Source organism: Petromyzon marinus, chromosome 39 (genome assembly GCF_048934315.1).
Source record: "Petromyzon marinus isolate PM22_M1 ecotype Great Lakes invasive population chromosome 39, UKy_Petmar_22M1.pri1.0, whole genome shotgun sequence".
In the NCBI taxonomy this organism is placed as follows: Eukaryota; Metazoa; Chordata; class Hyperoartia; order Petromyzontiformes; family Petromyzontidae; genus Petromyzon; species Petromyzon marinus.
The window spans coordinates 3,894,678-3,908,295 of NC_133705.1; the positions used below are offsets into that span (position 1 = coordinate 3,894,678).

At 49.0% G+C, this 13,618-nt stretch overlaps 1 protein-coding gene across 2 annotated transcripts in view; it reads left to right on the forward strand.

The window, feature by feature from the left end:
- Window positions 1-12,358, forward strand: part of LOC116950568 (ubiquitin carboxyl-terminal hydrolase 5-like) — a 34,939-nt gene extending 22,581 nt beyond the window's left edge. The window contains exons 15-20 of one of the 2 annotated variants that reach the window (XM_032968459.2): window positions 2,366-2,548; window positions 8,280-8,423; window positions 8,775-8,935; window positions 9,381-9,534; window positions 9,793-9,877; window positions 10,706-12,358. In XM_032968459.2, coding sequence (XP_032824350.1) covers window positions 2,366-2,548; window positions 8,280-8,423; window positions 8,775-8,935; window positions 9,381-9,534; window positions 9,793-9,877; window positions 10,706-10,799 — 821 coding nt within the window. In that variant the 3' untranslated portion in view covers window positions 10,800-12,358. The remainder of the gene's footprint in view (window positions 1-2,365; window positions 2,549-8,279; window positions 8,424-8,774; window positions 8,936-9,380; window positions 9,535-9,792; window positions 9,878-10,705) is intronic. The other variant, XM_032968460.2, reaches the window with a different exon arrangement.
- The last annotated feature ends 1,260 nt before the right edge of the window (window positions 12,359-13,618 follow it).

Sequence of the window (13,618 nt, forward strand, 5' to 3'; positions counted from 1 at the left end):
ATTGGTCCTACCGTGTTTCAGATCTGCCTTGTGTTCACGAACGCGGTCCGAGACATGTCGTTTCGTTTTCCCAATGTAACTGCTGCCACAACCACAACTCAGTTTGTCTGAGACACTGCTTCCTTTCACGGGCAAGACCCAGCTCATCTGTATTTAACTCGGCTCACTTGGTTTCTGTAATCAAGGACATCTCACTGTCTCCAGATGATTTGCTTGTCAGTTTCGATGTCATCTCCCTGTTCACCAAGGTACCTGTACCTGACACCATTGCAATCATTGAAGACTTGGTCCAACAAGGACTGAATCCAGATGTACCAACTTTGGTAAGGCACTGCCTTACCAACACTTACTTCACCTGGAATGGTACATTCTACAAACATAATGAGGGTACCCCAATGGGTTCTCCCTTATCGCCAGTGGTAGCGAATGTGTTCATGGAGAAATTTGAGACAGATTCCATCTAGACATCCACCCTACGTCCTTCCTTGTGGAAGAGATACGTAGATGACACGTTCGTCATCTGGCCACATGGTCTGCCAGCACTTAACCAATTTCTCAACCACATCAATTCCATACACCCGTCTATCAAATTCACCATGGAAGTGGAAAAGGATGGCAAGCTACCATTCCTGGATGTTTTAATCGAGAAGAGACCTGATGACACTCTGTCTACAGGAAAGCCACCCACACGGATGCCTCTCTAAAGCCTGACTCCCACCACCATCCAGCCCAGAAGAATTCCCTCATCAATACACTACACCATAGGGCCCGTTGCGTCTCCGACCAGCACCACCTAGCCAGTGCGTTGGAGCACATACACAAGCCCTCAGGATGAACGGATACTCTGACCGTACAATCTGCAAAGCTGTCTCCCCAGCGATGGGGAGACAACCTTCTGAGGATCCAACCAAAACCATCACTTTACCATACATAGCAGGGGTAAACAAACACAAGATCCAGGTTCGTTTCAACACAGTACACAAAATCCATGATTTGATCCCATCTGAAAGGATATGATTCCTGACATGCAATACCCTGGTGTCTACAAACTGAGTTGTGGTTGTGGCAGCAGTTACATTGGGGAAACGAAACGACATGTCTCAGACCGCGTTCGTGAACACAAGGCAGATCTGAAACATGGTAGGACCAATACCTCTGCCGTTGATGATCATTGTTTTAACGCTGTGGGTTCACACGAAATTGATTTTTCCAAGACGGAGGTACTCTGCAAACCCACCGGCTACCTTCAGAAATTTCTTCATGAAGCATTCCAAATATATAAACACAGACACAACTTCAACTGACAAGTTTGGTACAAACTGAGCAATCATTGGAAGGACGTTATTAACCAGGTAAAGTCTTAACTGACTGATTTTCCATCCTACCTGCCTATGTCGGCTGTTATTTCCGACTCTCTGTGTGTCTCTCTCTCTATGCCTCTCTCTTAGATCTCTCACATGTCCTTTGGATTGCACTCTCATGCTCACATGTCCTTTGGATTGCACTCTCATGCTCACATGTCCTTTGGATTGCACTCTCATGCTCACATGTCCTTTGGATTGCACTCTCATGCTCACATGTCCTTTGGATTGCACTCTCATGCTCACTTGCCCTTTGGATTGCACTCTCATGCTCACATGTCCTTTGGATTGCACTCTCATGCTCACATGCCCTTTGGATTGCACTCTCATGGTGCTAATCTCTCATTAACACTGCTGTTGTGTGCATATGCGGGGATGATATTCTTATGCGGCGACGGAAGCTCATTCATGCTAATCTCTCCCTAATTTCCCCCATTAACACAAGTGACGTGCTTACGTCCATGGATGGAATTCCTTTCCAGCTCAGACCCCGCTTGCTTGCCTATCGCCACATAAATAACCGCTTGTTGTAACAGCTCTCTCGCTGGTTCAGCAGTTCCACTGCTGGATTATTTTTCCCGCCTGCGAATGACCGCTTGTGTTGCGATCGAAACGGCGTGATATATTATTTTTATTTTGTTTTATTTTTCTACCTGCGTGACTTTGCCGAAAGAACCAAAGAGTTCAGATTATGAATGTTGTGGCTTGGCTCTCCAACACACCGGCGTGCTGTACTTGTAACGAATTGGCATGTTCTGTTTACGTGATAAACCTTACTAATTGGCTGTGTCAGGTGGTGGCAGGAATTAACAACACATTTATATATTTACGTGATTTAACCCAAAAAACCTGTATAATGGAGACTCCCCTTGTCTCGAGTTTTCACCTGGTTACACAAACTTAAGGTTTAACCCTCTGGCTCCCGACCCTTGCCATTAACCCTAACGGTTGCCCTCTTCTCCTGTGTGCCCGATGCGTTGTCTCATCTCCTCCGCTCGGTCAAGACGTCTCCATCGACATGCCTGAGGAGCTGGATCTGTCGCACCTGCGGGGGGCGGGGCTCCAGCCAGGGGAGGCGGAGCTCCCGGACATGGCCCCGCCTCCCCTGGCCACCCCGGATGAGCCCCCGAAAGGTATCGGGATTGGAGAGAGGGGCGCCCTCCTGTCCCCCGACACCATGCCGTCTAGTTAGTAGCCTCTTCCTTCTTCGCTTTCCCTCCCACTGCTTCTCGCACTCGCCATGGAATCTTATTTCTTCCTACTCACCCCTGTGTTTCCTGCTTTACCTGCTTCCATTTCCCTCTCGTTTTGCGTGCAAGTCCAGTGTAAAGGAAGACGCAGCTCAGAGATATCTATGGCTCTCGTTTTTGAGAATTGGCACGCAAACTGAAAATAGATTCTTGAGAGACGAACGGTTGTCTTTAGGCATGATTAAAATAATAACATAAATTATGCCTTTTTCTTACTCACGGAGGCCCTACTGAGTCTTGGGCTCTGTTTTATGAGGGTCCTGCACTGGGACGTTTTGGCAGTTCCTTTAACGAGTGTGGTGTATGGGAGGAGACCGGAATACCTGGAGAAAACCCACACATGGAAGGAATCAATAATCTATTTCTACCCAAGTCAGGCTTGTACATTAACTAAACAATGTGTTGTTTGACATCTGATAGGAAGGTGGAGAATCTGGAGCAAACCCATGTATCTTCTTTGGTTCTTTCGGTAAAGTCACGTAGAATGAGAATAAAATAATAAAATAAAACAATAAAATTCTCACAACATTTTGGCCACAACACAAGTGGCCTTCTTCAGGTGAAAGGAACAAACCTGTCGGGACGACAGAGCTACAATGAACGCTGCTAATATTCGCAGCGTCTTTTAAGCCGGTTGAGAGAAGTGAGGCACCTTGACAAAGGGGTTTACATATCAAACAGGAGAATTTAGCATTGAAACAGTTGAGAGATTAGCTTGTGACTGGTCACAGAAATAGCTATGTTAAAATCAAAGCCTACACATCCACAGAAGCACCTCGTACATGGACGACAAAGGGGCTGCAACAACTCAACTATCATACAGTAAACCGATGTGAAAAAAAACCTAAGTCTAAATTACATCAATATAATAAATGTACTCAATATATTCTTCAATAAGCAGAGCTATTAACAGCAACTGGGTATACACTACACTATATAATGAATACCATATAGTAAACAGATAAAAAACTAAAATATAAACTACCTCAATGTTATCAATAAACTCTATATATTCTCCAATCAGCTGAGCTACCAACAATAAGTCGTTATATATCACGATGCTATATGGCGAAAAAATGGGTGGATTCTCACCCTCCACATCAGCACCACGGACCGCTACGAGCCCCGTTCAGATGGACGAGTCCATCATGGTCGGAACAGAGGAGAGAAACAGCTGCGAGGCGCTGTTATAATCATGTTATAAACCATACCATGAACCGTGGTGTGAGAAGTATTAAGAGTCAATGCCAGCGAAAGAGCTGTGGTCTGAAGGTCACCATTAATTAAGAACCGAAATGGTTTAAAACATCTTTCCAATGGTTACTAAGCCAGAATCCATCTTCTCGGTTGAAATTGTCTCTGTGCTTGTATATGTGGATAGCCTCATGAACGAATCTCTAATGGTAGCCGGTTGGCTTGCAAAGAAACTCCGTCTTGGAGAAGTCAATGTCATGTGAGCCCACTGAATTATAACAGTGATCTGCCACGGCGGAGGAGTTCGTTCTACCGTGTTTCAAGTCTGCTTTATGTTCGCGGATGCGGTCCGAGATATGTCGTTTGGTTTCTCCAATGTAGCTACTACCACAGAGGCACTTTAGTTTGTAAACGCCCGGGTACTGTATGTCTGGAACAGCATCTTTTACAGATGGAACAATTGCTCACCTTACATCTCCTGGCCACCTGACAGCCCAAGTCTACAACACCTTGTATTACCAGGAAATCTCTCCACAAAAAAATAAACACGTTCTATACTGCTAGACTATTAATAGCTGCGACCTGAAGTTGATTTGGTTGAGAAAGCTTAGAAGTAGTTCATCTTCCCCTTCTTCAGCCCTTAACAAAGCTGGTGATTCGGACTGATTAGTTCCGTCACTTCGTTGTTACTCTTTTATCGTGTTTACCATGGTCATTCTCTTGATTTAACTTTTTTCTCTCGCTCTGTGACCGATCACCATATTGCGGGACAAATAATTTATCTTCTGTCCTCAAAACTGTTCAGCTTTGGATTCCCTTCTCTCGTCTCATTTTCCAAGATCCGATAACTTTCTTCAATTCAAGAAAGATGTAAGACCTCAACTGCTGGTCTCTTGCAGGCCACTTTGTTGTTGGCCTTTTGGGCCTGTGCTCAGCAACTGCGATCAACATGCACAGAAAGGAAGGAGTTTCTGACCATCTGATGGAGCCCAACTCTAAAACGTCTCTCAAGAATGTCTCCTCGATTGTTTATCCCAAAACTCATAATAATGGCTCTTACCTTTTAGCTGCGCACCTCAGCCATGTGCCACGCGAGCTGTCCCTGCTGTGTGTAAAGCTTCGTGAATGAGAAAAACAAGACGTGGAAGTCAGCCCAGGTCCACAGTTATAGCCGTCACGTGGTTGTCACTGCATTAATGTGTGGAAACGCACCGCGGTGACATCACTCGAGTGGCCTCAGGATATTCTTAGCTAGAACCTATAAAGACTTTTTTTTTTGTTAATGCACGTGTCGTGTGGCTCGCGTCTGTCGTTAATCAAACACCTCGTTCATGTTTGTGTGTGCGTGCCCATGGACGTGTGTGTGTATTCGTCTGTGCATGTGCATACATGTGTGTGTGTATTCGTATGTGCATGCATGTGTGTATTCGTCTGTGCAAGTGCATGCATGTGTGTGTATTCGTGTGTGCATGTGTGTGTATTCGTGTGTGCATGTGCATGCATGTGTGTGTATTCGTATGTGCATGCATGTGTGTATTCGTCTGTGCATGTGCATGCATGTGCTTGTTTCTGTCTGTGTATTTGTATGTATCAAAACAAATTGTAGTAGTTCTAGATTTGAAGCTTTCATGACTGCAAGGATTCATACTCTTTGGTTTTTTCGGTAAAGTCACGTAGGTAAAATAAAATAAATGAAAACAACTAAAATAAATCACGATGTTTCGGAGGCAAAAGAAGCTTCCGTCTTCAGGTGGAACAGACACAGCAAAATTAGCTGTATCAAGTGAGCAGCTCTGGGACACATGAGATTATATACAGGTTAAGGGGGGGGAGGAGCCAGGAAGGGACGTGGGTGGGGAGGGGGGCGGCTAAGTTAAGCCGCCTTTTGTTATTCTGCAGGGGGTTCTGGGGGAAGCGGTGGTGTACTTGCACGTAAAACCACCTTTTGTTACGCTGCAGGGGGTTCGGGGGGAGGGTGATGGCGTGCTGCACGAGAGCGAGTACAATCCTGGTAGAAACGAAAATGGCTGTATAATTATAAGCCAGCTAAAGTTTGACTTGGTTGATGACATCTTTCCAAAAGTTGCTCAATTTAAAACCATCCTCTCGGTTGAAGTTGTGTATATGTTTGTATATCTGGATGGCTTCATGGACATATCTCTGGTAATAACCGGGAGGTTTGCAGAGTACTTTGGTATCGGAGAAAATAATGTCATGAGAACCCGCTGTGTTGAAACAATGATCAGCCACGGCCGAAGAATTGGTTCTGCCGTGTGTCAATGATTTGTGCTCGCGAATTCGGTCAGAAATGTCGTTTCGTCTCCCCGATATAGCAGTCACCACAGGTACAACTCAATTTGTAAACACCGGGGTACTGTAAGTCAGGAATGACATCCTTTACGGATGGGATCAGATCACGGATTTTGTGTACTGTATTGAACCGGACCTGGATCTTGTGTTTGTTTAGAATTTTGGAAATCTTTTTGGTAATGCCTGCTATGTATGGCAGTGTGATGGTTTTTATCGGAGTATCAGGTGGTTGTTTCTGTATGGTGGGAGAAACAGCTTGGCGGATAGTATGGTCAGCGTATCCGTTCATCTTGAGGGCCAGATGTACATGTTTTAATTCACTGGCCAGGTGGTGTTGGTCAGAAATGCAATGAGCCCTATGGTATAATTCTTTTGAGCCGGGTGGTGGTGGAAATCAGGCTTCAAGTATGAATCTAATCAGGCTTCAAGTATGAATCTGTGTGGGTGGACTTCCTGTAAACAGAATGTCCCAAAGAGCCATCAAATCCGTGATCTGATCCCATCTTTAAAGGATGTCATTCCTGACTTACAGTTCCCCGGTGTTTACAAATTGAGTTGTACCTGTGGTGACTGCTATATCGGGGAGACGAAACGACATTTCTGACCGAATTCGCGTGCACAAATCAGATTTGAAACACGGCAAAACCAATTCTTCGGCCGTGGCTGATCATTGTTTCAACAGTGGGTTCTCATGACATTATTTTCTCCGATACCAAAGTACTATGCAAACCTCCCGGTTATTACCAGAGATTTGTCCATGAAGCCATCCAGATATACAAACATAGACACAACTTCAACCGAGAGGATGGTTTTAAATTGAGCAACTTTTGGAAAGATGTCATCAACCAAGTTAAACTTTAGCTGGCTTATAATTATACAGCCATTTCCGTTTCTACCAGGATTGTACTCGCTCTCGTGCAGCACGCCATCACCCTCCCCCCAAAACCCCTGCAGAATAACAAAAGGCGGCTTAACTTAGCCCCCCCCCTCCCCACCCACGTCTCTACCTGGCTCCTCCCCCCCCTTAACCTGTATATTATCTTGTGTGTCCCAGAGCTGTTCACTTGATACAGCTAATTTTGCTGTGTCTGTTCCACCTGAAGACAAAAGCTTGTGTTGCCACCGAAACGTCGTGATTTAATTTAGTTGTTTTCATTTATTTTATTTTACCTACGTGACTTTACCGAAAAAACCAAAGAGTATAAAGTGTAGTAGTTCACGCACTGTGCTACAAACCCGGCGGTCCAAGTTAGATTCACAATTTTGGGCAACTTAGGTGACGGATATCTGAACTGTGCCTGGCCTCCCATAATTTCACTCAACCTTAAATGAGTGCCTGGTGTGATGTGTAAACATTAGCACTGGGGAGACAAAGGTGACCATGCGTAGGACTAGCCACACCACACAATTGTGTGCTCTACCAGCCTGCATAGGTGTGTGTGTGTTTTAAGAAGGGGGATTGTACTAATTATACTAACGACCAGGGCATTTCCCTCTTCAGTGTGCCGGGAATGGTCCTGGAAAGGATTATTTAACATCGGCTTGCCAGGCACGCTGAAGAGAGGCTTTGCAAACTCTCAATGTGGTTTCAGACTGGGGTGGCCCTGTACAGACGGCATATTCTCTGTCGATCTGGTACAGCAGTGTTGTAGGAAATTGCAACGGGACCTACATATCTGCTTTGTTGCTGCTGAACCTGGAGCATGCCATTAAGAGGTGGCGCCTTACTATTATAAGGTGGAGGTCTTACCAAAACCCAGCACCTGCCTGGGTATTTTGTTTCATCCAATAATACACCCCCTCAAGTCCCCATGGAATGATTGGGCGTAGTTGGGCAGCGTGCTTATGACCAACTCCGGTTCGGCAACAGAGGTCTTGCTCTGAATCAGTCGAGCAGCATTATATTTTCGTCAGCTGCGCAATGCTGTGTGGAAGCTACTTGGTTGTTCCACATGAAGCTTCAGCTCTTCTCGGCCATGGTTATTCCCTCCCTTCTCAAAGCTGGGCATGGTGCGGGCCACCCTCCCCCCCCCTCCGCTTGGGTGCCGTGCCAGCCTTTGTAGGCCTACTCGCTAACAGCACTTGCGCCAGCAGTTTGTTAAGGTTATACGGGGGAACTTTGTCTTTGATTTTTGCGTTTCTCTGTGTGTGTGTGTATGTGTAGCACCCGAGCTGGATGAGGCTGTGGTAAGCCAGCTGTGTGAGATGGGCTTCCCCGCGGACGCCTGCCGCAAGGCCGTCTACTTCACGGGGAACGCCGGCGTGGAGCCCGCCATGAACTGGGTCATCACGCACATGGAGGACCCAGGTAGGCGGCGCTGCTCACTCTTGCTTCCCTCCACTTCTCCCTCTCGTTTCTGTCTCGCTTCCCTCCGCTTCCCTCCATGTCTTTCTCTCTCTTCCCTTCCGCTTCTTCCTCTCGCTTCCCTTCGCTTGCCTCCGTTTCCCTCCACTCCTCCCTCCTGTTTCTTTCTTGCTTCACTCGCTTGCGTCCCTCCGCTTTTCTTGCCTGCTTTTCCCTCTCGCTTCTCCCCGCTTCTCTTGCTTCTGTGCACTTCCCTCCGCTTCTATCGCTCACTCCACTCCTCTTCCCCCCCCCCCCCCCCCGATGCTGCTCACATTCGGTTCTCTCATGCGCTCCTCCCCCCACCGTCATTAGATTTCGCGGAGCCGCTGATGCTGGGCAGCTCGGGGGCGGCAACGCCGTCGGGGGGGGCCCGCACCCCCCAGGAACCGCCCCCCCCAGATGAAGAGAGTGTAGCCATGATTGTGTCGATGGGGTTCACTCGCGAGCAGGCGGTGAGGGCACTCCGAGCCACGGTGAGCAACCTGCGTGCACCACGCACCGCACGCTCCCTACACCCTGCACACGCACACCACAGATTTGTACGGCAAGTGCTATTGGCGGGCACCGATTAAGACCGGTACGGCACACCTATGAGAGCGTGGTGTGGTTAACACCACGTCTGGCCATCTTTGTGTTCCCAGTGCTGATGTTTCATGCACACTGCACCAAGAACTCATTTAGGGCTGACTCAACCTAGGAGAGGCCCAGGACCAGATCAGGACCTTGTACCTTAATTCACATTTACACATGAACATGTAATTACACACTTAGAACAAATGAAATTTCCCACTAAGTGGCAGTGTCAATATCATGTCACTTGTGCCAGGTTCGGTGCACACACGCGCACACCATGCGGTAGAAATTCCATTGCTGTGCCGTCACCTCTTCCTTGGTCCCTCCCCACCTCCCCCTCTCCAGAGTAACAACCTCGAGCGTGCAGCTGACTGGATATTCAGCCACGCTGACGACCTGGATGCAGTCGCCATGGAGACATCGGAGGGTGGTTCCCGTGGCGACCCAGCGAGCGAGGCTCACACGCCGGCCGGGCCTCGCGTGCGCGACGGACCCGGGCGTACGCGCACTGCCTCGCTTTCACCCTCTCACTTATCTGTTCACAAATTTACTTACTCATTCAATTATTTGTTCCTGCATTCTTGCATCCACTCATTCATGTATACCATTCACCCATTTATTAATTCATCCGTTTAACACGTAGGCTTTCGCGACCAATATTATTCAATATTAATTCATCCATTGACTCATTCATTTACTCACTCAGCCATTCACTAATTTGTTCATTCATTCACTCATTGTGTGTGTACGTGTACAGGCTACCGCCTGTTCGCCTTCATCAGCCACATGGGCACTTCCACCATGTGCGGCCACTACGTGTGCCACATCCGCAAGGAGGGCCGGTGAGTGAACACAACATCAGAGAGGTCCCACAGACAAGCTGGAAGGCAACCAGAAACTGCCACCAACAATTGCCCAAGCTCTGGTCTGCCAGTCGAGTAGGGGGATACTTGCTATGTATAATCCCAGTTTATCAATATGCGGTGTAGTTTTTAAAATTTGGATCATGATGCCAGCACATAATGGCCTATTCTTACCAGATACCATGGAATATTTATGTATTTATGGTTAATAGACCCCGCATTAATTATTAATCAGGGCGGCAGCTGGATTCGAACAGTGAGCGTTGTGGGTGGCTTGTGGCAGAGCACCACAATCTCGGCACGAGCTGCTTTGGGCGGCATTTGAAACGTCCGCATGCCACGTTCAGCAGCAGTAGCAACGGCAGTGGAAGCGTGCTCCTTCCGCTCGTGGAATTCCCATTGCTTGCCCTCGTGTGGCGAGACGAGCAGTAGTGAAGGAATCTGTGATACCAACATAATTTGGCTCTTCTCCAGCAGCTATGCTTCCAGCCGCTATTCGTCACACACAGCTCTGCTCTCCTAGCTACACTTACAGATGGTGTGACGAACATTCCTTTATCCAGGGCAGGAGGGAAAATTGTCCCTGCTAGCATGGATAAGACATAATTTAAAGGGGAACTAAAAATTAATGCTGTCATATGCACGTCCAAGAACCATTCTCTTACATGGGGTTACATTGCACTTTGAGGGTTCTAAGTGGATTCATCGTATCTTTACATGAACAAAAACATCGATAAACCCTCATAATAGGTGACCAAACCCTAACCTCCCATCTCGCTCTCTCCCCTGTCACGCCTGACCCCACAGCTGGGTGATCTTCAACGACCAGAAGGTGGCGGCTTCTGAGAAGCCTCCTAAAGACCTTGGATACATCTACTTCTACGAGCGTGTGGCAAGCTAGGGCAGGGGGAGTGGTGAGATTGAGGGAGTGGTGAGCTAGGAGGGGTGGTGAGCTATGGAAAGTGATGAGCTAGAGGAAGTGGTGAGCTATTACCTGTGATGCAACAGACTGTGGCTCTCGGCATCGCAGGCGTCACTCACTTAAGCAATATAAAGGTCTTGTCAATGCCCGGGTGTTTGCCTGTGTGGATCACGGCAGCAGGGAGGTGAACGGTGAATCGCCGGCAATACCGAGTTATGGCATGAGCCAGACGCCGCTTATCCTGGTGCCGGAAGTGTGAATGTGACACCAGCACTACCACCGCTACCACTGGACCACCACTACCACCCCCAGCACTACCCCTACCCAACACTACCACTTCCCGGCACTACCCCACCCAGCAGTACCCCTGCCTAGCACTACCACCACCCGGCACAACCACCACCCAGCACCGCCACCACTACCCCCACCCAACACCGCCACCACGACCACCACCCAGCACTACCACCACCCTGCAATACCACCTCTACCATCACCGAGCACTACCTTCACCCAGTACTACTACCACCACTACCACCATCCAGCACTACTACCCCTGCCAGCACCCTGCACTACCAGCTCCCATCACTACTGAGTGGAGAATCGCATGCTCTCTGCCGATGGCGCCGCAAAGAGCTGAACAACTTGTGGCTTAAGTCTTGCCACCACCTCCCCACCGATTGCTCCCACCTTTCTGGGATCCTGGGAGGGAGACAATACATTGAGATTCACCCTGTGTGGTGAACTTCGGCACAGTGCTGGGATTCGGTGCAAACCCGTGAGATTTGGCACAGGGTATCGAGATTCGGTGCGTGGTGGTGAAAATTCGATCATCGTGCATTGAGGTATTGTGTTGCGTGTAAAGGTTCCACATTACATTGAATTTGTCCCTGGAGTTGCTACCTGTCCAGGTTTGATACGGACATCCCGGGACTGGTATCTGTGTGCGGGTGGCAGGAATTGACTTGTGCTGAGATCTGTGGCCAGTATTGATGGTTTCATGACAGTTTACTGCACAGTTTTGATATGCCCAGGCTGAGAATATAGGCGTGTTTGGGCTGCAGTGGGAGAGCTCGTGTGACCCTATTGCGGATGGCACGATACCGATTGGCACAGCACGATGGTCCAGATTTCGCGCCGATTTTATCGGCCCAAAACCCTACCCCCTTCCCTTGAGGAATGCTACACACTGTCGAAACTACACGCGGTGCCAAACCCTGACCATTGCTTTCCTTTTGCGAGGGTTGTGCCGACTCAGCTGGCGCCACACGTGTGGGTGCTACTGGCAAGAGGGGAGTGGCGGTCGTGAGAGGTGGTGGCGGCGGCGGCGGCGGCGGTGGTGGTTGTTGCTGTTTTTTGGGTTTGGATTTTTTTTGTATTGTGTTCCTCGACTGCCTGCCGCCCCTTTTCAGTGCGCCTCGGTGTCTCCCGGTCGCCCCGTGGAGGGATAAGAGATGCTGCACCTCGTGGGCTTTTTCCCCGCGCGTCATTTAAACGAGCGTTGCGTGGCAGCTTGTGCAAATAAAAAAAAGGTGGCTGAACCGCCGGTGCCTCCCGATTCCTTCTGCGTCGTACTTTGCCGATTCACTTTTTGCCTGTTCAGCCCTTTAATCCACTGCTGGATGAGCCCCCCCCCCCCCCCCCATGCCGTGTAGGTCATGCGGTTTGTTAGACCGTACTTCAACACGCTGCTTAGCCCGGGTTTTTGAAGGTGGGGTCGGCCCAGAACCGGTTCCAGATATCACTCGCTCCTTGATGTTCACCTTAACCAGGAACATAACTAAGGTGGTCGAGTTCGTCACGCAGTGCGCTCACCGCTCCAACCGTGACTGACACGGCTGAGTGACAGCTGAAGCGGTTTTGAGCCCCCCCACCTACACCAATCCACACATAACGGCCCGATGACATATGTCCAAATAACCCCCATGACCGACACCGTACGTGGGACCATCCAGCAGTGGCATAAAACGTCTGAAATTTTTGGCCGCGTCTTGGTGTGAATGTTTTTGAGTGGTGTGGGTCAGACTGGGAAAGGATGGTGTCGTATTCTTGTCCTTTTAATGTAGGTTTCTACGTCCTCTCGGAATCGAAACTAAATCGGCTCAAGCCTCCCATTCGGAATCCCCACAACCACCCCCAATGGAGAAAAAAAAACACGCCGCTTATCCGTGCAGCTCCCTTCTGCTCTCTCCGTAGAACTCCCTCTCATTTTCTTCATCACCCTCTCATCCCTGACAGCTCGGCCCAGTCATTCCTTCCCTTCACGGTGCTCATTTCTTCCTGCTGCTCGTTTTGAGCCATGCCCTCCTGGAGAATTCCGTCCCGGCTTCCCTGCGCTTTCCCCCTCATCTTGTTCTGCCCTTTATCGCAAGCAACGACTTTTCCCTGCCCGTCGTGTGCCACGGGTTACGCGGTTCTCTGTCGCAAATTAAAACCATTCGCGTCGTGTTGGGACAGTACAAAATATTTAAACAGGCAATTGCCTCCACGTCATTTATCTGTCCCTGCACACGTGAACAATACAAGCTGTATACAATTCTACGCATCCCATCGGCAGCAATGGTGCAGTGTTTTGTGGGGAGAGGCAGCTGTGTGGGCAGGGAGCGTGGAACGAGTTCCTCCAGCGGAGCCCCCAGGGCACGTGACGACGACAGCGAGCAGCCGTTACTTTGGCGCAGCCGTTACGTCTCGCGCTGAAGGCGTAGAGGACGCGGATGCGCGCACAGAGACGAAATGCCGTCTATCCACCCCTTCTTCCGTGCTCTCCCACTGCTGCTGCTCGTCCCAACCGCGTGTGAGTG